Here is a 22,290-nt window from a genome sequence, read left to right on the forward strand (position 1 = left end):
CGCCTGGAGCCCCATGGCAATCGCTCGGCCCTGGCTCTCCCAGGAGACCCTGAATCTACCCCCACCTGCCCTGTCTGGGGCATCTGCGAACACTGCCACAGGCTGTGCCGGCGCTGCACGGTGCCAGCCCCACGTGGCGCTGCAGGTGGGTCTGCTGGCACCGTGTGGTGCAAGGATGGAGGCACCGGAGCTGCCGGCTTTCCCTTCTGGCTGCCTTCCGGGAGCGTCTGTCCCTGGAAGAGGCAGGAGGCTCTGGCACGCTCGGCTGGGCGGGCTGCCTGCACGTGCAGCCATGTGTGCACGTGTGATCTGAGCTGGCCGGGTATGGACACGTGTGCCAGCGTGTGTGTGCAGCCTCTGCTCTGTGTGTGTGTGCAGGGAAGTGTTCAGCCTGCACCACGTGTGCCTGTGTGTCCCTGTCTGCAGCCCAGGCTGGCTGGGCGGCACCTCACACCTGCCAGCAGCCGTCTGCATGGGGACCCTCTCCTATCTGTGTCCCCTCTCCCATCAGTGTGTCCCCTCTCCCACTGGCGTGTCCTCTCTCCTATTGATGGGGGACAGAGGGGATGTCCCTGCTGGGGCTGTCTCTGTCCCTGGGTGGGCAGTGAGGACAGTGCCCAGCTTGTGACAGCCCTGGGGAGCATTGGTCCTGGCAGTCCAGTGTGCTCTGTGTGCAGCCAGCTGGGACGCCCAGTGGTTGGGGGAAGCCCGCTCTGTCCCTGCCGCCCCTGTCCCTGCTTGGCCACCCGCCCTGGGAGGTGCCACGTTCCTGGCTGCTCCCTGGGCCACCCCGGTCGCTATTTCCGCTGCGGTGAGGCCTGGCCAGTGGAACTTTCCTGGCCTCTCCCCATGGAGCCTTCCTCGCCCTCCACTTCTCCTTTGGGAGATTAATTACAGCAGTAATTAGGAAGACAATTATTCCTGTTGCATGGGAACAGCCTAATCTGTTTCTCCCTCCTTTTGGCAGGTTTCACCCCACGCCCGCCCACGCGTGCCGGCGGGATGCTGGGGACCCGCCTGTGCCCAGCCCAGCGCCGTGAGCCCTGCACCGCGGTGGGTCCGATCCCAGCCGGGAGCGGGGCAGGCTGTGAGCCATGGCTCATCCCCGAGGATGCCCCTCGCACCGGCATGGACTCTGACCCAATGCCAGGAGCAAGGGGCTACCGAGGGGCCCAGGGCATGGCTCTGCTTCCCCTGGGAGGGAAGTGGGTGAAAGGAATGGCCCCAGGCCGTGAGAGTGTGACAGAGTGGGCGGCAAAGGACCCATGGTGCCTTCAGGGTGGGAACGGATGGGAGCATCACCATCCCGCGGGACCTCCCTTCCACCACAGTGATGGCTGGCAGGGGAGGTGGTGCCCGTGGGCTCAGCCCTGTGTGTGGGACAAATCCTGTCTGGAACACTCTCCACCCCGCGAGGAACAGGAGAAAGGGCACATCCCCTCGTGCAGCCTTCCTCAAGGAGCTGCACTCCAGGCCCCAGCCTCTTCCCTGGCCAATGGCTGTGCCACAGCTGGCAGCTTTCCATGCCTTGGCGTGGCACTGCCACACTCACAGGCAGCGGAGAGGCCGGCGCTGACCTCCCTGTGCCTGTCCCCATCACCGCCTCATCCCCACAGGGCTGCGGGCAAGCACTGGCGTTGCGGCCATCCCTGCCCGGGCGCGGTGCTGCTGGCAGCCGGGCTCCATAAGGGTTGCACCGGGGCAGTCCTCCTGTCCTACCGGTCCCCCCGGCTTGAGGGCTGTGGCCGGGATGCTCCCGGGGAGGCCGGGCCCTGTCTGGGTGCGGCTCCTTACCTGCATGGCAGGAATTAACCGAGCTCGGGTGCCAGCCCCGCTCCCTCCACCCCTCAACACACCTTAAATCCCAGCCCACTGCGCCTGGGGCCCAGACCCGGCTGCCCAGGACACCATGGAGTTGCTGCCCGGCCAGATCCTGCTCCTCCTCGCAGCCCTGCTGCCCCTTGCCACATGGTCAGGTCCGGCCCCACACCCGCTGGGAAGAGAGGAGCCGGGGACGGGTGAGTGGGCGCAGTGTGGGCACAGGGATGCTCCAGATGCTGCTGCCTGGTGTTGCCACCGCCTCGCGTGATGCCAGGCATCTGTGGGCACACAGGGCTGCAGGTGACCGGGATTTGGCCCCAGGGTGCTGGGAGGTGCCCAGCCCTGCGCCGTGGCCCTCCCCAGTGTCCCGGCTGCTGTGTCCCACAGCGAAGCCCGGGTACTGCTACCATATCCCGGAGGTGGAGGACCCGCTGCACAAGGACTGTGGCGACTGCCGCGGGGATGCTTCCTGCTCTCGCTGCACCAGCGACATCGGCTGCCCCGGTGCCACCAAGTGCTGCCCCAGCAAGTGCGGCTACATGTGCCAAGAGCCGGTGCTGGGTAAGGACTTGTTGCCCTGGCAATGGGGCTACGGAGCGGTGGCACGGCAAGCACTGGGATGAGAGTCAGGAGGGATGAGCCCAGCAAGCCTGGATGGGGGTTTCCTGGGGTGCCCTGAGCTCTTGCTGGGTCCTGCAGCCCCCGGAGGGATCACGCTGTGCAGTGGGGAGCACTCGGGCCCCTGGTGCATGGGGCTATGGGGCAAGCAGGTGCAGAGCTGACTGCCAGCAGGAAGGGTTTGGTGGTAAGAGGGGACCAGGGCAGTGCAGGCTCTCCGAGGGCAAAGCCTGGCAACTTCCCTGTCCCGTCCCCAGCTCAGCCTGTCCCCCTTGCACCACGCAGATATCTGCTACCTGCCCTCTGTCTGTGGGAGCTGCAAGGCGCTCTTCCGCCGCTTCTTCTTCAATGCCTCCAGCCAGCGGTGCGAGGAGTTCATCTATGGCGGCTGTGGTGGCAACAGGAACAACTTCGAAACCGAGGGCGAGTGCTTCCACGCCTGCTCCCACGTCGGTAACTAGCCATGAGCCACATGTCATGAGCCATGAGCCATGTGCTGTGAGCCACGTGCCGCATGCTGTGTGCCGTGGATGGCAGCTGCTCCTGGCCCCGCTCCTGACTCCGTGTCTCTCAGTTGCAGGTGCCCGATAGTGCTGGCCTGGGGAGCATGGTGGCCTCTGTGCGGCCCCTGCCCAGGGGAAGCTGCTGCTGGTGGCTGCATCCCTGTCCCTCATGGGGCCGGTGGCAACGAGTGCTGCTGCTTAGGGTGGCCACGCTGGGGGCTGTGGCTCACCCAGGGATCCTTGCCAGCCCAAGGGCAGGGATGTGCACTCACCATGGGGTGGCTGTGGTGCCTGGCCGGAGGAGCCCGACCCTCCTCTAGGGATGTGACTCTTCAATACAAGGACAGATCCTTGGATGTGCACGTCTGGGTCTTGTCCTTCCTGCCCTTGGGGGCAGGAGCAGGCGGTGCCCGTCCCCTGGGTCTGACCCCCTTGCTGAGACTGGGCAATGGGTGCTTTCAGCAGCACCACATGGCAGCCCTGTGGTTGCCCTGGCCACCACGCCACAGCTCCCATTGCCTCTGCATGGGCTGCCAGCCCAGTTCTGCCCTCAAGCTGCTGACGGGTCCTGGCTGGGAGCTAATGCAACCTAACGGTGAGGAACGGCCCCTGCCTCAATGGATGCCCGGGGTGGTGCCCACCCTGCAGCTGCCCCTGGCCCTGCAGGTCTGTGTCTGCACTGCTTCGCTGGCCCTGTGGCACGGACACCAGCGTGGGCTGAGCCGCTGGCCCCAGCCCTGGTGGGACCATTCTTTCTCTGATGAGCAGATGCTGGGGCTTCTCCAGAGTCTGGGGGGCCAGCCTGGTGCTGCCAAGACACGGGGGCAGCTGGAAGCAGCCACGTGCATGCTTTATTGCTGGAGGTCATGGAGAGGGGATAGGCCAGCGGAGGCCTGTGGCCATCCCGTGTCCCTTCAAAAAGGTGCCTTCGTGCTGTGGAGCTGCTGCTCTCCCATCATGCAGCATCTGAAAAGGAGGAAATTCTTTCAGGGAGCGCTGAGGCTGCAGGGACGAGGGACATGCTGCCACGGTTGCAGCAAAGCATGGCCAGCTTTGGTGAGAGCTTCATCCCTCTCTGCATCCGTTTGGGTCCCCTTGCCCCAAAGGCACATCTCTGATAGGAGCAGAGAGGTGGGGCGGCAGCAGGAGCCAGCCCTGCGGTGCTGCTGTGCCAGGAGGATGCTGAGGGCTGTGCCCTTCACGCAGCTCTCACTGGCACCCTGTGTGCCCCGGTGCCAGCCCTGGCTTGGTGGCCCTGGGCCCCCTTACCACCAGGCACCCGTGTGCAGATGCGGCCGCAGCCGTTGCTGCAGCACTTGTGACCCCAGGGGCAGTCCTCGTCGAAGTTGCACAGGTCCAGGCACGTCCCCATCTCCCCGGGGGTGGGGCACACTCCCTCTCTGCCTGCAAGGCAAGCACCCTACCATGGGGCACCCGGCTCAGGGACACCCCACAGCTCCCAGGGGTCTGGCTGGCTCTGACCTCTGGGGATGTCCATGCAGATGTGGCTGCAGCCGATACGGATGCACCTCTGTCCCCAGGGACACTGTGAGTTGGCCTCACACTCCTCCCTGCACCGCTTGGCTCTGTGCTGGGGTGCAAGAGAGGCACCACGTTCTGTGGGCAGGAGAGGACAATCATGCGGTGGCTCTGAGCTGAAGCCATGCACGCTCATCACTGGCATGGAAAGAGGGGGAGGCATGGAAAGGACAGGGGCAGATTGTGTCCCTGGAGCCAGGAGGGGCAGGATCCATGGGCACAGCTGCCTCAGCGGTCCCCGGCAGGGGCTCCAGCACAGTGATAGCACCAGGTCCTCCCCGGGGAGGAGGGCCAGGACACCCCCACAGTGTTGGTGCCAGCGGGACCCTGGGCTCTGTTTCCACCGGGCTCAGCTGGGTGGGGGCTGTGCCCCAGTGCAAGGGGCCAACCTTGCAGCGAGGCTGGCGTGCAGACGCGCCCGCAGCCATTGCTGCAGCACTTGTGGCCCCAGGGACACTCCTCGTCGAAGCTGCACAGGTCCAGGCACGTCCCCATCTCCCTGGGGATGGGGCACACTCCCTCTCTGCCTGCAAGGCAAGACATAGCTGCAGGCACCTGGCTGTGGGACACTCCACTGTGGGGCACCTTGGGGCGCCCCTGCACGGTGCCCCAGGTCCCAGCTGGTTCTCACCTCCAGGGATGTCCATGCAGATGCGGCCGCAGCCAATGCTGGTGCACCTCTGTCCCTGAGGACACTGTGAGTCGGCCTCACACTCCTCCACACAGCGTTTGCCGGCCCCATCCCGGCTCTCTGCAGGGGCACGGTCATCTGTGGTCACCCAGCTGCCCTGGGGGCTTGGCTCTCCCCCCCGAGAGGCTTCTCCTGTACCTTTGGGCACAGTCGTGCATGCCCAGCCGCAGCCTGTGTCGCAGCACTTCTCCTCTCGCTGGCAGACGCTGTCATCCAGGCACTGGTTCCTGCGCCTGCGCCGGGGGTCCCAGCAGGGCTGTGTGCGTGGGCACTCCCCGGGGTGCTCTGTGTGAGGAAGGGACCCGGGACAGGGTGCGGGGTCCCAGTGCTGCCCGGGCACTGCTGCCCTGTGTCAGTGGCAGCGCTGCCAGTACTCACCTCGGGCAGGGCGGGTGCAGCGCATGGCGCAGCCAGAGAAGCAGCACTTCTCCTGCCGGGGACAGTCCCTGTCGTGGGTGCAGGAATCCTCCTCCATGCATGGCTCCAGCATCTGCTGCAGCCTCACCTTCGGGCACTCTCCAGGTTTGTCTGAGAGGAGCAGGAAGGGGCAGCAGCGATGAGCACCCTCCCCGCACTGCGGGTACTCACCTTCCTGGCACCCTGGTGGCTGTGCCAGGGACTCTGAGCACCTGCCTTGTGGCAGCACCGCCCCATGTCCAGTCCCGTGGGAGGTTTGCTAGTGTGCCCAGTGGCATGTGGCACCACTGTCCCTGTCCTTGTCCCCTCACCTTGTTCAGGTGTTGAGCACACGCGGCCACATGTGCTGTTGCAGCACTTCTCAGCCCCTGGGCATTGCCAGTCCTCGGCGCAGGCGGTGCCGCAGGAGCCTGTGGCAGCCAGCGCCTCTGCAGCCAGGGGACAGATCCCGGGTTTCTCTGGGAGGTGGGAGACAGCGGAGCTGAGGGTACGGGGGGCAACAGTGGGTCTGACCCACCCAGACCTGCAGCCCCCCAAGACCATGGGGGACCCCTGCCCAGCACCAGACCAAGTGGTTCGCACCTTGGGACGGGGGCAGGCAGATGTAGTCGCAGCCACGCAGGCAGCATTTCTGCTCGCCGGGGCACTCAGTGTCGTGCTGGCACCAGGCTCTGCAGTCGTAGCTGGGGAACAGCCCGGCGTGGGCCGGGCAGAAGCCGGCTTTGTCTGCAGAACAGGGCGCTGGGTGTCTGTGGTGCCCCAGGATGTCATGCAGCCCCCATCGCAAGGCAGCCCCCTCAGTATTGCAGATCCCTTGCAGCACAGCACTGCAGTGTTCCCTCCCCTCCCTCAGGGACTGCAGCACTGGCACTGGACCCCTCTGCCAAGGGGCACGGGGGCTGCAGAGAGAGCCGTGCCTGGCCCTGTGGCTCACCAGATTCAGCAGCCCCGATGTCCTACCTTGTAGCTCAGCTCCGCAGGACCCTGCACACCGGCCGCCGCAGCACATCTCCCGGCTGCCACAGTCCCTGTTGCTCCTGCACCTCGTCCCCTGCTGCTGGGCTGGCGTGACTGTGGGGGCCTCTGTGAGGCAGATGCCTTGCAGCTCATGGGGCCAAGGATGCCAGTGGGGACTGGGACACATCCATATCCCCCACCAGTCCTGACCTCCCACCCCAGCCCTTCCTGGCACAGCAACCAAAGAGGCAGCATGGCACTGGCAGCCCCTGTCTTGGCACAACACTCTACCCTGCACCAGTGCTGGCAGCACATCTCTAGGTGCGGGCAGACCCTGTCCCTCTGGCAGCTCTTCCCCTGGTGCCACTCTCAAATGCAGGGAGTTTTGGGGCTGGGGCAGCGTCTGCCCAGCACATGCTGAGGGGTCTCAGCCGTGGCACAGGGCAGCTGGCACCAGGGACGCTGAGGTAGCCAGGGTGCAGGTCCCCAGATCTGCAGCCCCTCAGCTCCCAGCACCCTCAGCAGCACAGCTGCGGGGACCAGGGCAGAGCAGCTGAAGCTCTGGGGCAGCTCCCAACCCCCTCACCTTGGCTGTGCGCGTGGCATTCCTGGCTGCAGTGCTGGTGACAGCACACTTCAGGCTGAGGACAGTCCTGGTCCTGACGGCATTGCTGCTGGTGGCGCAGTTGCGGGGTGGCTGGTGCAGCGCTGGCATCCTCTGTGCCGTGGAGTACGGCCCAGCCGGCGGTGCCGGCAGGATGGAGGTGAGAAGAGGATGGTGGCTTTGCCACAGGGGGACCTTGCTGTCCCCTCCCCACCCCAGCACCCACCCAGGAGCTGTGCTGTGGGTCCCCACCCTGATCCCTCTCTGTGTGTTGCGGGTAATGCCCTGGTGGCACCGCGCTCCCGAGCACGTGTCCCTTGTGCACTTGTCTGGGCAATGCTGGTGCACAGCAGGTCAGCACCCAGAGGGACGCTGGCAGGGCAGACACTGGGTTTCCCTGGGAACAGCAGTGAGAGTTTGGGGACAGGCGGAGGCTCTCCTGCCTGGCAGAGCCTACCCTGGTGAGTGAGGGGTCCCCACTCTGCCACAGCTCTGTGCCTCAGGGTGGCTGTGGCCCCACTGCATCACCCCTGGTCCCCAAACCATGGCCTTGCCTGTCCCATCCCATCTCACCACCTGCAGCTGCCGGCAAGCACTGGTGGCCACAGCTGCTGTTGCAGCATTTCTGCTTGTCAGGACAGTCACTGTCACCTCGGCATCGCTCCCAGCATGGCCCTGCTGACCCTGGCTGTGCCGTGGGGCACTCCTCAGGTTTGGGTTGGTCTGGTGGGGCAGAGCAGACACGAGACCTCAGTGTCCCCAGCCAGCTGCCCTGCCCGCCCCAGGGGTCCCCGGCCCCTCGCCGTGGTCCAGCACGCGCGGCAGCAGCGCACTGGGTTTCCTGGCAGCTGCTGGTGTAGCGGAAGCGGCGTGCGGCCGTCCCTCAGTCCCACAGCGGTGGGGAGATGGCAGAGGTCTGTGGCACGGAGGGGCCATACAGCCACCCCGCAGTGAGCCGGGCTCTGCCACGCTGCCGCCGCGGAGATGTTACCCTGCACGGGCTCCAGGCAGGCAGCGCCACAGCCCAGCGCGCAGCATTTCTGTGCCCCCAGGCAATCCTTGTCCTCCAGGCAGGGGAAGGAGCAGGGGTAGAAAAGCCCCTCAGGAGCTGCTGCCGGGCACACACCGGGTTTCTCTGCAACACCAAGTGGCGCAAGGCAGAGAGGTGAGGCCACCCCAACCATATCCCAGGGCAGTGCCGGGACACCTGCCCAGGCTGGGGTCCCTGCCAGACCCGTCTGCCTGCCCCATCCCACAGCTGCTCCATGGCAAGGGGTTTGGTGGTGCCAGTGACCATGCTGTGGTGCCATACCTTCTGCCGGTGGGGTACAGCGCAACCGGCACTCCCAGAAGCAGCACTTGTGCCGGCTAGGACAGCTGGAGTCTTTGGCACAGAGCGGGGGCTCAAGGCGCAGGCAGCGTGTGAAGTCCCGTGGGCACCTCCCCGGCTTCTGCAGCTCTCCTGTGGTGGGACAGCGGTGTCAGGGCAGCGCCGGCGGCAGAGCTCCTCGCCCTCCATCCTCAGGGAGTGGGGTCACGGGGGATGAGACTGGTGAGGGGAACACAGGCTGGAGGCAGGGGGTCCTGGCAGGATCTCAGCCTCTTGGGGCCCGGGAAGGGGCTCACGCTGATCTTTCTTCATGGTGCAGCAGTGCCTGGCTAGTGGCAATGCCCAGGGCTGCTGGGCAGAGCCTGGAATGCAGGCAGCCATGGCAGGAGAGGCCTGGGTTGGATGGGGCTGGAGCATCCTCCCCTGCGGCACGGCCTCGGGGCTGTGGTACCCCCACACTGAGACCTGCATGGCACATTGTGGCACAGCTCAGCATGGCATGGCACAAGGCTGCATGTGCCTTCGCCTCCACCCCTGCTGAGGAGAAGCTAATATGGAGCCAACACCAGCTGGAGGTCAGGATCTGTCCCTGAGTGACCAGTTGCCTCATGCATCCTCCCTGCAAGCAGCATCCTCCTTGCTGCTCCCTCCTCCTCTTCTCCTGCTGCCACCCTGTCTGTGCTCATCTCGGCCACGCTGGGAAAACCGCGACAACCTTGCCCTCGGCCCAGGCGTGGGTGAGCTCAGCTGGCATCCGTGCCTGGCCCCTGCCCGCCCGGGGGTCGATGCTGCAGTCTGTGCAAACACCGCTCACTGGCTCCCAGTGGGGCCACAGTGTTTGGGCTGCAAACAGAGGTGATGCCGTGAGGTTTCACTCCAAACAGCAGCTGTTTGGTTAAAACAAACAAGGACCCTGGCCAGTGTCTCAGGTGGGCAGAGGAGTGCTGCAGCTGGGCACAACCGCCCTGGCATCCCCCATGGCGGGGGTGGCACCGCCTATGCCCAGGGAGCAGCACCTGCAGCCCCAACCCCTGCGCTGGGGTCTGGGTCCCTTCGGGTGGCTGAGGGCCACGTGTGAGGGTGGGAGATACATGGGAAGTGTGAGCAGCAGAGCCCAGACACCATAGGGGTTCCTGTGCCCCCCAGCCACGTGCCCAGCCCCAGCCTGCCTTCCTTGCACCATCCCTGCTCCCACCTTCACCGTGCAGCCACTGCTGTGCCCAGACACCCCTCCCTGGTAGGGGTGCACACAGCAGTGGGGGGTGCACCCCCCCCCACCCCCGAAGCAGCCCAGGGTGCAAGCGGGTTCCCCGAGGCAGCAGGGGTGCGGTGCAGGCATTGCAGCCGATCAGGACCTGGTCCCCACCAGCATGTGCCGGGCAGGGACTGAGGGGCGGTGGCAGGGGCACAGGGGGCCGGGCGCTGGGGTGCCTGTGCCTGGCAGCTGTCAGCATCACCTGCCAGTACTCACCGCCTTTCTCCTCTGGTGCAGTGTCCGGCTCTGCCCTGAGGATGAGGAGCCCCAGGAGCAGAAAAATCGCCAGCCTCATGGTGCCGCCTGGGACAAAACACGTGTGGGAGCTGAGCCGGGTCACGTCTGAAGCCTCTGTCAGGGGTGCCCGGGTAGCGGGGTAGCTGAAACGGGGCTGTTGGCCGTACTGCGGGCAGGAGGGCCAAGAGGAGGGGCAGTTCCCAGAATCCACCGGAACCCTGCCAGCCATCCTGCTTATCTCCAGCTGAGCCCCGCTTGTGGGTCAGAGCGACCCATGGGGCTGGGGAGGGCAGGTGGGGTCAGGCAGCTGCTGTCGCTGTGGCACACAGCCTCATCCCTGCTACAGCTGGCTGCGACCCCTGCCTGAGGCTCCCTCCAGCACGCTTGCCCCTCGTCTCCCTGGGGCACAGGCTGTGGGCAGACCCCCTGCTTGGCCCCGGTGTGGCAGTGAGAGCAACTGGAGGGGCTCTGCCACTGTGGTACTGCCCCACAGCCATGGCTCAGCTCAGCTGGGCACAGCCACCGCATGTGGAACTGCTTGGGATCTGGCATCATGGGGTGGGAGCAGTGTCCTGGGCCAGCTGCGTCCCACACAGTGACGGGGTTGGGCTGGGACCGGGGAGCAATTGGGTCCTGTTGTGGCCCCCAGCACACGGGTGCTGCTCCTCATGGCCTCCCCTGGCCAGGTGTTTAGTCTGTCCTGACCCATGACTTGTTTTCCAACCAAGTTTTCACACTTCGTGATGCAAATGAGCCCTTCCTAGGTACAAGGAATCCGAGGGAACTGGTTTCTGCGCACCTGTCCGTGACTGCTGAGGGGATGTCTATGTGGCCCCTGAATCCACAGATCAGTCACCACTGGTAACAGTGGCTGGGGGGCACCTGCATGGAGGTGGGAGCCGCTCCCTGCCCCAGGGCAGCACCTGCATGCAGGGATGTCTGCAGGCACCTGCCTGCACCTCCTGGGAACGCGCAGCAGAGCACAGTGTTGGCGACTTAGAGCAGAAAGTGACCATGTGCTGTTTTATTCTCTTTCAGCGCTGGCAAGCAGCTGGGGCCGATGGGGAAGCAGGGGTTTGTCGCTGTGCCCAGGCGGCTGGGAGCCCTGCCCTGGTGTGGGGCATTGGGCAGCCCTTGAGGAAATATCTGGGAGGAGCTGGGAGTGCTGGGACCCCAGCCAGGACCCTTCAGAGCGATGCTGGTGATCTCTCTCCAGCGATGCAGAGGGTCCAGCGCAGGGACGGGCAGTGGGTGGCAGGTGCTGCCAGCAGCAGCTGCTCCATGCTCACCCTTAGGGTTGCAATGGCAGTGGGGTGGGTAACCACCCCGAAACAGCAGCTACTGGTGCTGTGCTCTCTGGCCAGGGCTAGGCTGTGCCTGGAAGAGATGGACGATGCACTCAGTGCAGGATGAACGCTCCTGCCCCAAGGGAAGAGGGTCCTGGGATGCCCCCACCCTGGCACCCACCAGCCTCCCTTGGTCCCCTCCAGGCTGCGCGGTGCCCAGGGCTGCAGGGACCGGGGGGACAGCAGGCTCGAGGGGCACACACGCCCGCCCACAGTCTCGCAGGCAGCACTTGTGGCCTGGGGGGCAATCCCTGTCCTGCAGGCATAGGAGGTGGCACTCGGCTGCCCGGTCACCATCAGCCATGGAGGGACAGCGCCCGGGTCGCACTGGCACATGCGGAGTGAAACAGGGGTGAGGGGCTCCCTCCTGCAGCAGCGCACCCCTGGGGTGGGGGAGCTGCTCTGCCTGCAGGGGGGAGCCCCTCACCCTGACCCTGTGTCCCTGTCACCAGCCAGGAGGGTCACGGCGAGGGGCAGCCCCTGGGGAGGGCAAGGGACAAAGCAGGGCTGTGCCAGCCTGGGTGTGCGCAGCCAGAGACAGGGTAGGGTGGGGACATAGGGGGCTCAGCCCCACACAGCGTCGGTGGCTTTACCCTCAGTGGGCGGTTTGCAGACTTGGCCGCAGCCAGTGTGGCAGCATTTGGCTGCCCCAGGGCAGCGGCCGTCGGTGTCACACAGCTGCAGGCAGGGTCCCAGCGAGCCTCGCAGCACTTCAGGGCACACGCCGGGCTTCACCGCAACACGGCGGCTCCCTGGTGACAAAGGAACCGTGACTGTGCCAGGATCCTGCTTCCACCAGACCCGCTGCTGGCACTGCCTCAGTCTCCAGCCTGGCCTCATCCTGCTCATGTTCTATCCCCTCCTACCCCCTATTCTATGCCTCATTCTACTCCCCATCTTGCCCCCATCCTTCCCCCCACACTGTTCCCCATCCTGCCCCCTATTCTGCTCTCAAGGGCTGGGGCCATGCCTGTGGCATGTGTGGCTGCCACCAGCTGCACACTCGGATGGGCACGGTTGCGGGGGCTTGTCTGGTGGCACGGCTGGGCACATATGGCAGTGGAGGAGCCGTGCCACCACCAGCTCGGCTGTGGGGTGGGCGTGGGGCAGTCATGGGGCAGATATGGGCAGTGCTGGGGTGCATGTGCTGGGGTAGGGGATGCAGGACGGGGGGCTGAAGCCATGGGAGTTGGGGTGTTAGGGCTGTACCTGTATCTGGGGGGATGCAGGCCAGCCCGCAGCCAGAGAAGCAGCACTTTTGCTCTCCAGGGCAGTCCCGGTCATCGGCGCAGCGGTTGAGGCAGGCAGTGGTGATCCTCTGGATGCGCTTCCGCGGGCAGAGGCCAGGTTTGGCTGGAGACGAGGGAAAGCTCAGGGCTTGGCATGGAGCTGGCCTCACCCCTGGCACCGGCATCTCTCCACAGAGCCATGGAAGTTGTGGCCCCGTGGGTCTGCCCCATGGAACCGCCAGCCCTGCATGGGGACAGCTGCTGGCTTGGGCTCCCACTTGAGCACCTTGTGCAGCTGCCGTGCTCAGCCCCAAGCTCTCAGGCTGATTTACCTGGTTCGGCACGCGTGCAGCGGGCGCAGCAGCTGCGGGTGCAGCACTTCTCTCCAGGGCTGCACATGGTGTCGTTGTGGCAGTTCAGCCCGCAGCTCTCCTCATTGATGCTGCCGGTGCGGGGGCAGTAGCCGGGGCTCTCTGCAGAGGGAGATGCTCAGGGCAGCTGAGTGGGACTCCGCACTAGGAGCACCCGAACGTGGGCACCGGCCCCCACCCACATCCCACCCGTCGCCCAGTGCCCACGCTGGCACCTCTCGGGGGGAGCTGGTACCTGCGGTTGGGAGCATGCAGGTTCTCATCTGCCCGCTTTGGCAGCACTTCTCAGTGCCAGGGCAGTCGTGGTCGAAGAGGCAGTACATCTTGGCAGGGTGCAGGACTCCCCTCCCTGCCGGGCACTCACCCGCTTTGCCAGGGACAGGCAGGATGGCAGGGGACCAGCGTCCCCGTGGGGCTCGGCGCCGTGCTGGGGTGGCCACGGGCGCAGAGCCCTGGTCCCCGTCACGGTGCTCCTGGGCTGGGGTGGGTGGCAGCTCCGCACTCAGCACCAGGAGCACCAGGAGGAGGCTGCACTCACCTGGCATCGTGCTGCTGTCGGAGGACTGTTCCGCTGTGCCCGCTGGCAGGGATTTAAACCCTGCCAGGGCGGGGGCCAACCAAGCTGAGCTGCTTCTTCCCATGGCAGCTCCATGTCAGGATCGTGGGAATCCTAGGCATGAATAATCCTGCGCGGGGGAGACTCCTGGGGCAGCGCTGGGCTCATGGCCCATGGCTGATGCATCCTCTGCGCGTTCCCTTTCCAGGTCACCAGTGACCCGCGAGCAGCCGGGCAGGGGGACGGGCAGCACTCCCGCAGCCCCACTGCCTGTGCTCCTGAACAGTGAGCAGGGATGGGACGCAGGGGAGCAGCATCCTGTCCCAAGCCCTCACCTGGTCCTGCCCAGGGAGCACCACTGTTGCCTCCCAGAGCACACGGAGCCGGGAGAGCTGCTGCAGGGAGCTGTGGTGCTGAGCTGCATTCCACCCACACGGCAGGGAGAGGGGGGACCAGTCACTGGGCTGTGCCAGGCAAGGAATGGGGCTCACTCTGCCCTGGAGGGTGTGGCTGTGCTCTGTCCCCTGCCAAAGGTGAGGGCTCTGGGATTGCCAGACCCTCGAAGGCACATGGGGCTGAGGGCTGGGAATGGGAGTGGGGTGAGTGCAGGAGGACCAGGGCAGCTGGAGCCCTGCGGGGAGCAGGAGGTGCCAGGGAGAGCAGAGCAGGAGCCCGGACCTGCTCCAAGCAGGCAGGGGAGGGAGGTTGCGGGGCAGAGGCATGGGCTTCACTGCCCGTGGCTCCTTGAGCTCCTGCCACAGGCGATGTCCCACAGCTGGGCTGCGAGCGTGTGGAGCAGGAGGGGGTTTGGGCTACGCTTGTGCGATGGCACCTGCCAGCAGCATCCCTGTCCCCTGACCATTGCCGAGCGAGAACAGCTCTGCTCACATGGACCAGGTGCAAGGTGATGGCCCTGCTCTGAGCACACCTGCAAAGGTAGAGAAGCTGCTGTACCAGGACACGGGGCAGCCCAGGCCGTGGGGCCATGGTGCTGTGGGGCAGCCACAAGCAGGGGCACAGGCTGGCGACCCTTGGAGATGCGGTGCGGCCAGCCAGAGCTGGTGTACAGACCTCCCAGGTGGCCCCGGTGCCAGCACCCAGCTGTGGCAGGCAAGATGTGGCCAGGTGCTGGCCGAGCAGCTGCCTGGCTGGGCACGCAGCAGGACAGAGAGGTGGCCACGAAGGAGGCAGGGAGAGGCTGCTTTATTGGTGAGAGTGCAGGGGCTGTGGCGCACCCCGAGCAAGGGACCTGGAGAGAAAGCAGAGGCTGAAGGCTCCAAGCCTGAAGGGGACAGTGCAGGGCTGGGGACTGGGTGCGCGGGACTCGCATTGGGCAGCAGCTTCCCTGTGTCCGGGCTGGCGGGAGGTGGCTGCGCCTGCAAAGGGAGCAGAGGGCTGAGTGGGACAGGAACACCAGTGCCGTGGGCGCCATGAGATCCCCGGGCTTGGTAGGTGCCCAGCTGACCTCAGTGGAGGGGAGTCACGCAGGAGACCTTGCCGCAGCCATTCCTGCAGCACTTCTGGTTTCCGGAGCAGTTGGAGTCTGTCTTGCACTGGTCCATGCAGACGCCCAGCATGGGGATCCCAGGGCTGACAGGTGGGCAGGTGCCCGGCTTCTCTGCAAAGGAAAAAAGGACATGGCCTGAGACTCACTGTGCAGGCACGAGGGGCAGGGATGGCCCTGCAGCTCCTGGAGCCACTGGCACAGCCCTGGCCCCTGGCTGCCACAGAGGAGGGACCCCTGTGCTGGCTGGCAGCTCCGCCACCCCACGGCTCTGCCTGGTGGTGCTCCGGCCAGCCTGATCCAATGGGGACACGTCGGGGAGGCCACACAGCGTGATGGTGCCCTGTGGTCCCTGTGCTCAGCCTCCTACTCAGGTGCGTGGCCAGCACAGGATGCACAGCCCTGGCACACAGCCCCGATGGCGGCCTCAGCTCTGCTTTCCCCCGTGGCCACGGCAGAGAGCCCCGGCACTGGTCTCAGCTGCAGCCTGGGTGGGGGGCACACATCCCCCAGGCAACCTGCGCCCCGGCTCGTGGGATCCCTGCCCTGCCGGCCACTGCCGGCAGCTGGTGCAGGGCTCCTGGCTTTTCACCACGCCATCCTCTGCTGTGGCACATCCAGGCCAGCTCTGTCCTTGCGGGTGGTGATGGAGGCACTGGAGCTCCTACTCCACATCCCCGTGTTTGCGGCTGGAGATGCCAGAGCCTGTGGCACCCACAGCTGCTACCACACCCCGCAACACTGGTGCTGCTGGCTGGGACAGGCTGTTGGCTCGCAGCAGCAGGACCGGCTCTGGGCAGCGCAGCCAGGAGCAGGAGGGAGCGTTACCGTCGGGCTTCTGGCAGGCCTTGCCGCAGGCTGCTGGGCAGCACTTGAGGGTGCTCTCGCAGTCGCCATCCGACTGGCACCCCACCGTGCAGTTCGCTGCCTCCGTCGCCGGGTCGGGGCACACGCCGGCTTTCGCTGCAAGGCAAAGGTGGAGGGTGTGGGCGTGTGCCGGGGCTGCCGGCCTCGCGGTGGGGCGAGGGCTGCTGCAACGAGGCGGGAGATGCTGCTGCCCTTCCCAGGGCTGGGTCCAGGGATGCTGCTGAGCCCAACCACGCCAGCACCGGCTGGCTCTAGGCTACGGCACCAAGCCCGGCAGGTCCTGGCACTGGGAGTGATGCTGGCTGCTCGCCTGGGCGTGCCGTGCCGAGCTGAGCTGAGCCGAGCCAGGTTGAGCTAAGCCGTGCGCTCATACTCACTGGTGACATTCTGGGCGGATGCTGGTGGTGCCTCTGCCCAGAGAGCCAAGAGCCCCGCCAGGACGAGCACGCTGCGTGCCACGGGCATGGTGCGAGAGCGGGTGCTGTGCCTGCCCAGCCGCCCTTTAAGCTGCTCTCCAGGTGGGGCCGGCAGGCGGGAGAGCTCGGCCTTCCGGGTGCTCTCAAGGGCCGGGCAGGGCCAGGCTCCCCCTTCGTGCTTGCACAACTTGGTATCAGGTATCTGCTGCCGCTGGCTGCCGACCAGGGAGGGGGAGCTTCGAGGAGACCGGGCGTCCACACCAAAAACTTGCCCGGCAGGAACAGCAGCCAAGGACCGATGAAGCCGCCATGGCCCCGTGTGCGGCTCAGCCGCTGCAGGCTGCGGGGAAGCAGCCGGTGCCGCCAGCCGGGAGCTCAGCAGCAGGGAGCACTGGGGATGGGGTACAATCCGTCCCTGCCATTGCCCTGGCCGTGGTTGCCAGTTCAAGTGGAGCCCTCGTCCTGGATCGCTGAGGGCCAGAGGCCAGGATGAGCTGATGAAGCAGCTGAGGGCTGCAGTTGCCACTTGCCAGGCTCCTGCTCCAGCCAATTTTCTCCTCCAGCGTTCACTCCTGGAGTGAAGCTCCTTACCCCAGAGCTCCCCACACCTCCCTTGCAGCCTTGAGAGCTATCTGTCCACAGCCTTGTCCTCCATCCCCGGCCATTCTTGCAGCTTCTTACTGCTCAGGGATGTGGTCTGGACACCGGCAGCGGCGGTTGGGCGAGTGGCTGGTGTGGAGTAAGCCACGGGCGTGCTCAGGCTTGTGCCTGGTGTGTTTAGGCTTGGCAGTGGCCGTCCAACCCCATGATGGCTGTCCAGGATACCCATCCCAGGGCACACGTGCTGCCCTCCAGCAGGCCAGGAAGCTACATGGTGCTTGGCACCGAGTCGGGGTTTGTTTGGGTTGGCCCAGCCTGCCTGGAAGCCCAGATCGCCTGGCGTGGCTGCCACCAGTTCCCATCTCCTCCACAGGTGCTGTCGGCAGTGGCTTCGGTTCCTCCAGGGCTGCTGACAGAAGGGGAGTAGCCCAACACTGCATCAGGGGGACCTCCGGGACCTTAGCCCCTTTGCTTGTGGCTCCTGGTTTTGGCTAAACGCATGGGTTGTTTGGCTGCCATCGTAGTGTGGGTCTCTCCGTGCGGTGCCCGTGCTGCCCAGCCAAGGGGCATGGGCTGGGTGGCAATCCGAGGGCATCTCAGCTCCCTGAACCCATCCTGGGAGCGGTGGCAAGCTGAGCCTCTCCGGCATGGAGGGAGGGGGAGATGTGCCCCATCGCTGGTGCTATGTCCTCCTTGCTAGCAGGGGCTCTGGGGCAGCCCCACCTCCAGGATGGAAAGTCCTGCAGCCCTGTCTGCCCCACGGATGCGTGGGGCAGCGGGGACAGTCCCTGCCCTGTCACCAGCCAGTGTCCTCGCTGCCAGGGTCCGTCTCCAGGTGATTTAACCCCACAGTCAACAATGCGGCACGGAGTACAGCGGCAGTAAATCAGTAACTGTTTGCCTTTGCCTGCGGGTCCCTCCCTGCTATGGTTGTTTATGGAGGAACAGGAGCAGCACGAATGGCTCAGCCGCCTGCCCAGCCGCTGCCCCGTGCTGCACCATTGTGGGGTGTAGGAGCATGGCAGGGCAGTGGGGAGAGAGCAACAGGGCAGTCTTTGTCCCTGCACACTCCTGGCTGGGGAGCTCAGCTGCTGGGTGCCTGGGAGCTGCCGGGAGGCTGCCGGGACGTGGCCACGCTTGGGCCGGCTGGGATGCCCTCACTCTGCTCGTGTGGCTGGGATGCTCGCAAGCTGCTTGTGCGGCTGGGATGATCCCACTCTGCTTGTGTTGCTGCTCCCTGCTGGGCACAGTGTTTTGGGGACCAGGCTGGGCTGCTGTTCATAGCCCAGAGGTGACACTGGGACTCCCTGGATAAAGGAGGTCGTGTTGCAGGCTGGTGGTCCCTGTTCCAGGGCTGGGGCGCAGCATTCCAGGGGTTGGGCTAGGATAGGGAACGGTAACACGGCCACTGCAGGTATGAGTGTCAGCTGGGCCCAGTGAGCACAGCCTTCCGGGATGGAGGCAAAGGACCTGTGCTGTCCCTGGCTGTGCTGCACAGGGACAGAGCCCACCCCAACCTAGCAGCAACTTTCCTTAAGCAGCAGCACTGCTGCCAGTCTGATGCTGCCCACCTAGCGGTGCCATCGCCACTGCCAAGGCAGGGGCTGCTTCCGTGTCCCACCACAGCTGAGCTGTGGCTCCTGTGCCAGTGTTTCTTGCCTTTGAGGGTTATCACCCTGCTCTGACCCTATAATTGCCCTGCCCCGGGGTGTGGATGTCCTTGGCACTGGCAGAGAGTAGCTGGAGCCGGGAGACTGTGAACGCAAATGCCCACAGCCAGGCAGCACTGGAGCAGCTGGAAAGGAGCAGCTGGGAGCCCAGAAACAGGCTCATGGCAGGAGACAAGGGGGAAGCTGCAGAGGAAGGCAAGAGCCATGGGGAGCAGCATGGGTGTCTGTGGATTTGCCCACGCACGGTTGTGCCTTGGTCCCGGTGTGCCTAGCTGGATGCCAAGTCGCTAACCTAGCTGGAGCTGCCTCCAGCCAGCCTGAACCACTGGAGACTGAACGTGCCGGCAGCAGGGTCAGCGGCTCCAGCCCACGCAGTCAACATTGCTTTCCAGGAGACAGAAATGCTTTGGCCCCATTCCCCAAGGCTCAGCTTTCTGGATGCTCCCATCCCTGGCTCTGCCAGGCACTTCCTCGACAGGCTATGATGGCCATGGGGAGTGAGGGGGTCTGCTGGCACAGCTGTGGACAGCCACCCCTGTGCCAAGGCACGTCCCAGGGAAGGATCCTGGCTGAGGATGTCAAACCAGCAGCTCTGAGCCTGATGCCAAAGGTTCTTTCCTGCAGCATCCCTGGGTGGCAGTGCCCATCCCCGCTGCGCCCGGTCACTGGCTGTGCTCAGGTGCCACAGGTGACCACAGCTCCTGCATGGCAGCAGGGAAGGGGCTGGAGTTGTCTCCCTACCCACCAAGCAAGTGTGATCAATGAGTAAAAGGGGAGCATTGCTGGGCCAGGCAAGGTGCCGCCTTGGAGAGCGGAAAGCAGGGGGCAGTGGTAGAGAGGGACACCCCCTCCTCTGGCAGATGTTGGGCCCTGGTATCCGGCAGCCCAGGGTGCTGGCACTGTGTGCATGGGCTGATGCACAGGGCACTACCCGAGCCCTTTGAGGCCCGGCCATGCCCTGTGCTGGCGGCTGAAGGGCAGAGCAACCTGCGGGCAGGATGGCTCCTGCTGCTGCCAAGCCCCCCGACACCGCCTGCACAGCACAGACCTCAGCAGCCCCTCTGTGCTGCAGAGCCGCAACCTCGCAGGATGGGGCAGTGCATGGGGTGCCCCAGAGCTGGGGAAGTGCCTGGCTCTGTGCTGGTGCAATTGCTGCTATGATTGTGGGATGCCCATCCTGAGGCAGCCCCACAGCACCCTGAGATTGTGGGATCCCCATCCTGAGGCAGCCCCACAGCACCCTGAAAGCGCAGTGCCCCGCATGCCCCGAGCACTCACCCACGCCCCGAGCAACCGTGGTGGCCGGCTGCAGTTGCACACACAGGACCAGGATGCCCACGAGCAAGATGCCAGCAGTCTTCATGGTGCTCCCCGCGGGTGGCGATGGGCAGTGCGGGTCAGCAGGTGTTTATATCCATGTGGGACTGGGGAGGGGCTGCCACACACATAACCTTCGGGTACCGAAACTCTCGCTTCATTTCACAGTTGTGCCCGAGGCAGTGACAGCCCCACGACGTATTATTACCTGAGAAATCATTTACCATGGCCCTGTCCCAGCCGCAGCAGCCAGGGTGGGGATGGCAGCACCAAACAGCACCTTCCCTGGGGTAAAGGGCGACGTGGCTGTGGGTTGAGGCATCCCCAGGACCATGGGAAGCACAGTGGAAGAGGCTGGAGCTCTCCAGCTCGGGAAAGAGGGGACGGAGAGGATAGGGAAAGGCTGGGCCATCCAGAGTGGCTCAGAAGGTGTGGACAGGACTTTATTCCTGTAGCTGCAGGAGCTGCGGTGCTTGGTGAGAGGCAGAGGGTGGGGGGTCTCCTCAACAAGCACTGGGACTAGACACTGAGGGTGCCAAGAGCTGCCCAGGGGCAACGATCAGTTAGATGGGTTCATGGGACAGGAACCAGGGGTGACGGGTCAGGACGACGCTCACTGGGGTGGTGCCATCCTGGTGCAGAGATGCACTTGGATGGAGCTGGGGGTCTGTTCCTGACCATGCCTGCCCCCACCCTGGCCTGGACCCATGTCCTGCTGCACCGCCTGCTGAGCCACGAGTGACAACCAGCCAGGTCCCCATGGGGCAGCATGGCGTCAGGCGGAGCAGAGAGTGGAAAGCCAGCGTGACATGCCAGGCTGGGCGCACCCGCTGCCCGTGCCGTGCACCCAGCACCATTCCTCCGTGGGGACAGGCAGGTGGCTGGGTGTGTCACGTCACCGGCTGCAGACGTGTCCTGGCAGATGGGTGCTGTGGCGAGGTCAGCACAGGGGCCACCTTCCACCTCACCAGGCACCAGGACGGGCGGCAGGCAGCCCTGGTGGGGCGGGGAAGCCTAAGGTTAACGGTGTGGGGAGGTCACTGGGAGCCCAGCGCAGTCAGGCGTGTGGTGACTGTGCCGAGGGTGAGGTGCACTCCGTGCCTGCAGGGACCCCACGGCGTTTCCATTACTGCACTCTGAGACTCCACTGAGTGAGGTCTTTGCTTCCTGGTCCTCATCCCATGCAGGGCTGGGGATGTCCCTGCTGGGGGTCCTCACCGTTGTCCTTCTCGCTGCGGAACTGTGGCTGTACCAGCACCGTTCGCCATGCCCTGCAGAATGGCAAAGTTTGGGCAGAAGCAGCTGAGCTCACTGGGCGCTGGGGGCTGGCAGGGTGCAGCAAGGCAGGGGGACAGCCCGTGGCCATGGAGGGGACAGGAGATGGGTTATTGAGGCACAGGTGGAAGGGGCTCATCCGCTGCAGTAGCTGGAGACAGGGGAAAGGCCCTGGCTGGGTCCTGGTGTGCAGTGAAGGACGTTCCCTGCCCAGGGTGTTGCTGCAAGGTCAGCCTGTCTGGAAGGCACCTTTGTGCTGCAGCGGACACGACCTCTGTGGTCTCATATGGGGTTTTATGGCTCGACGATCATATTTCCCTGCTTGGAAATTCCTGTTTGCGTCATCCCTGCTCTGAGTGGCGAAATGCACTGGTTGCTACAGAAACTCTGGGTCTGAAGTGAAAAGGAGCCATGAGCAGCACCAGGCACCGGGAGAGCCGCCCTGGCCCCATTTGTGCACACGGGATCCCAACACCTTGGCCCCGATTTGGCACGTGCTGCAGCACCACAGCGGTGACACAGGAAGTCACCAGCCTGTCCCGAGCAGTACCTGGTCCTTCCGCTGGCGCTGGCGGCTCCTCGTTCTGCAACCTTCAGCCTCACACCTTCCTCCCCTGGCTGCCAAGTGCTGGTTGTGTGTTCTGGCATGGAGCTGTATACTGTTAACAATAGCGTGTTTGAGCCCAGCGGGCACACAGCAACGTGAAGCCTGATGTATCCTCCTGCCACTATGCCCCAGCCATGAGGAACGGGCCCTGGCCTGTGCAACCCCCTCCCCATCTGCACTCCTACTCCCTGCATCCCCTCTCTCCCTGCATCCCCTCTCCTCCCTGCATCCCCTTCCTGCAGCCCTTCCCTCCCTGTATCCCCTCTCCTCCCTGCATCCCCTCTCCTCCCTGCATCCCCTTTCTCCCTGCCTTCCCTCCTCTCCCTGCAGCCCTTCCCCTCCCTGCATCCCTTCCCCTGCCTGCATCCCTTCCCTCCCTGCAGCTCCTCTCCTCCCTGCAGCCCCTCTCTCCCTGCATCCCCTCTCCTCCCTGCATCCCCTTCCTGCAGACCCTTCCCTCCCTGCATCCCCTCTCTCCCTGCATCCCCTGTCCTCCCTGCATCTCCTCTCTCCCTGCATCCCTTCCCTTCCTGCAGCCCCTCCCCTCCCTGCTGCCCCTC

At 65.1% G+C, this 22,290-nt stretch overlaps 4 protein-coding genes across 15 annotated transcripts; 1 reads left to right on the forward strand and 3 right to left on the reverse strand.

Annotated features, from left to right (window-relative positions):
* The first annotated feature begins 1,814 nt into the window (after window positions 1-1,814).
* SPINT4 (serine peptidase inhibitor, Kunitz type 4) lies at window positions 1,815-3,288 on the forward strand. Of its 4 annotated transcripts, none has more exons than XM_054081638.1 (4): window positions 1,815-2,018; window positions 2,143-2,382; window positions 2,725-2,892; window positions 3,014-3,288. In XM_054081638.1, exons 1-4 carry the CDS (start codon window positions 1,910-1,912, stop codon window positions 3,028-3,030), a joined length of 534 nt encoding a protein of 177 aa, XP_053937613.1. In that variant the 5' UTR covers window positions 1,815-1,909; the 3' UTR covers window positions 3,031-3,288. The 4 variants fall into 4 exon arrangements, with proteins under 4 accessions (XP_053937613.1, XP_053937615.1, XP_053937616.1 ...); XM_054081640.1 differs by having other exon boundaries at window positions 1,817-2,018; window positions 2,185-2,382; XM_054081641.1 differs by having other exon boundaries at window positions 1,834-2,018; window positions 2,209-2,382.
* A 482-nt stretch (window positions 3,289-3,770) lies between these two features.
* On the reverse strand, window positions 3,771-10,133 carry LOC104060849 (latent-transforming growth factor beta-binding protein 4). 8 transcript variants are annotated; one of them, XM_054081561.1, is made up of 14 exons: window positions 9,952-10,133; window positions 8,463-8,612; window positions 8,142-8,285; window positions 7,724-7,873; window positions 7,133-7,264; window positions 6,550-6,672; window positions 6,172-6,315; window positions 5,901-6,047; window positions 5,551-5,700; window positions 5,113-5,457; window positions 4,871-5,026; window positions 4,425-4,559; window positions 4,212-4,346; window positions 3,771-3,908 (listed from the first exon to the last, which is right to left on the reverse strand). In XM_054081561.1, exons 1-14 carry the CDS (start codon window positions 10,028-10,030, stop codon window positions 3,898-3,900), a joined length of 2,001 nt encoding a protein of 666 aa, XP_053937536.1. In that variant the 5' UTR covers window positions 10,031-10,133; the 3' UTR covers window positions 3,771-3,897. The 8 variants fall into 8 exon arrangements, with proteins under 8 accessions (XP_053937536.1, XP_053937535.1, XP_053937532.1 ...); XM_054081560.1 differs by having other exon boundaries at window positions 3,801-3,908; window positions 4,222-4,346; window positions 7,802-7,873; XM_054081557.1 differs by having other exon boundaries at window positions 3,801-3,908; window positions 4,222-4,346; window positions 7,727-7,873.
* An 891-nt stretch (window positions 10,134-11,024) lies between these two features.
* Window positions 11,025-14,449, reverse strand: WFDC3 (WAP four-disulfide core domain 3). The gene is made up of 5 exons (XM_054081948.1): window positions 13,154-14,449; window positions 12,880-13,020; window positions 12,528-12,671; window positions 11,912-12,070; window positions 11,025-11,645 (listed from the first exon to the last, which is right to left on the reverse strand). Exons 1-5 carry the CDS (start codon window positions 13,557-13,559, stop codon window positions 11,311-11,313), a joined length of 1,185 nt encoding a protein of 394 aa, XP_053937923.1. The 5' UTR covers window positions 13,560-14,449; the 3' UTR covers window positions 11,025-11,310.
* Window positions 14,450-14,638: 189 nt separating this feature from the next.
* On the reverse strand, window positions 14,639-19,928 carry LOC104060852 (WAP four-disulfide core domain protein 2). 2 transcript variants are annotated; one of them, XM_054081949.1, is made up of 4 exons: window positions 19,810-19,928; window positions 15,807-15,941; window positions 14,940-15,092; window positions 14,639-14,850 (listed from the first exon to the last, which is right to left on the reverse strand). In XM_054081949.1, the coding sequence occupies exons 1-3, from the start codon at window positions 19,892-19,894 to the stop codon at window positions 14,941-14,943; spliced, it is 372 nt and encodes a 123-aa protein (XP_053937924.1). In that variant the 5' UTR covers window positions 19,895-19,928; the 3' UTR covers window positions 14,639-14,850; window position 14,940. The 2 variants fall into 2 exon arrangements, with proteins under 2 accessions (XP_053937924.1, XP_053937925.1); XM_054081950.1 differs by lacking the exon at window positions 19,810-19,928 and adding an exon at window positions 16,223-16,868 and having other exon boundaries at window positions 14,642-14,850.
* Between the last annotated feature and the right edge of the window lie 2,362 nt (window positions 19,929-22,290).

The sequence above is a fragment of the Cuculus canorus genome, chromosome 16, assembly GCF_017976375.1.
Source record: "Cuculus canorus isolate bCucCan1 chromosome 16, bCucCan1.pri, whole genome shotgun sequence".
NCBI lineage: Eukaryota > Metazoa > Chordata > Aves > Cuculiformes > Cuculidae > Cuculus > Cuculus canorus.

Bases quoted from the DNA above. Each gene is read 5' to 3' on its own strand.
- WFDC3 (XM_054081948.1), bottom strand. From the start codon at position 13,559: ATGGGAAGAAGCAGCTCAGCTTGGTTGGCCCCCGCCCTGGCAGGGTTT. The intron at 12,672-12,879 runs GTAAATCAGCCT...CCTCGTCTCCAG, and splicing joins CTGCACGCGTGCCGAACCAG to CCAAACCTGGCCTCTGCCCG. The intron at 11,646-11,911 runs GTAAAGCCACCG...CGCATGTGCCAG, and splicing joins CTGCAAACCGCCCACTGAGG to TGCGACCCGGGCGCTGTCCC.
- LOC104060852 (XM_054081950.1), bottom strand. From the start codon at position 16,310: ATGCCCGTGGCACGCAGCGTGCTCGTCCTGGCGGGGCTCTTGGCTCTC. The intron at 15,942-16,222 runs GTGAGTATGAGC...TTTGCCTTGCAG, and splicing joins ATCCGCCCAGAATGTCACCA to CGAAAGCCGGCGTGTGCCCC. The intron at 15,093-15,806 runs GTAACGCTCCCT...TTTCCTTTGCAG, and splicing joins GGCCTGCCAGAAGCCCGACG to AGAAGCCGGGCACCTGCCCA.
- SPINT4 (XM_054081638.1), top strand. From the start codon at position 1,910: ATGGAGTTGCTGCCCGGCCAGATCCTGCTCCTCCTCGCAGCCCTGCTG. The intron at 2,019-2,142 runs GTGAGTGGGCGC...ATTTGGCCCCAG, and splicing joins AAGAGAGGAGCCGGGGACGG to GGTGCTGGGAGGTGCCCAGC. The intron at 2,383-2,724 runs GTAAGGACTTGT...TGCACCACGCAG, and splicing joins GTGCCAAGAGCCGGTGCTGG to ATATCTGCTACCTGCCCTCT.
- LOC104060849 (XM_054081556.1), bottom strand. From the start codon at position 10,030: ATGAGGCTGGCGATTTTTCTGCTCCTGGGGCTCCTCATCCTCAGGGCA. The intron at 5,458-5,550 runs GTGAGTACTGGC...TTCCTCACACAG, and splicing joins CTGCACCCGCCCTGCCCGAG to AGCACCCCGGGGAGTGCCCA. The intron at 5,027-5,112 runs GTGAGAACCAGC...AGGTGCCTGCAG, and splicing joins CTGCATGGACATCCCTGGAG to CTATGTCTTGCCTTGCAGGC.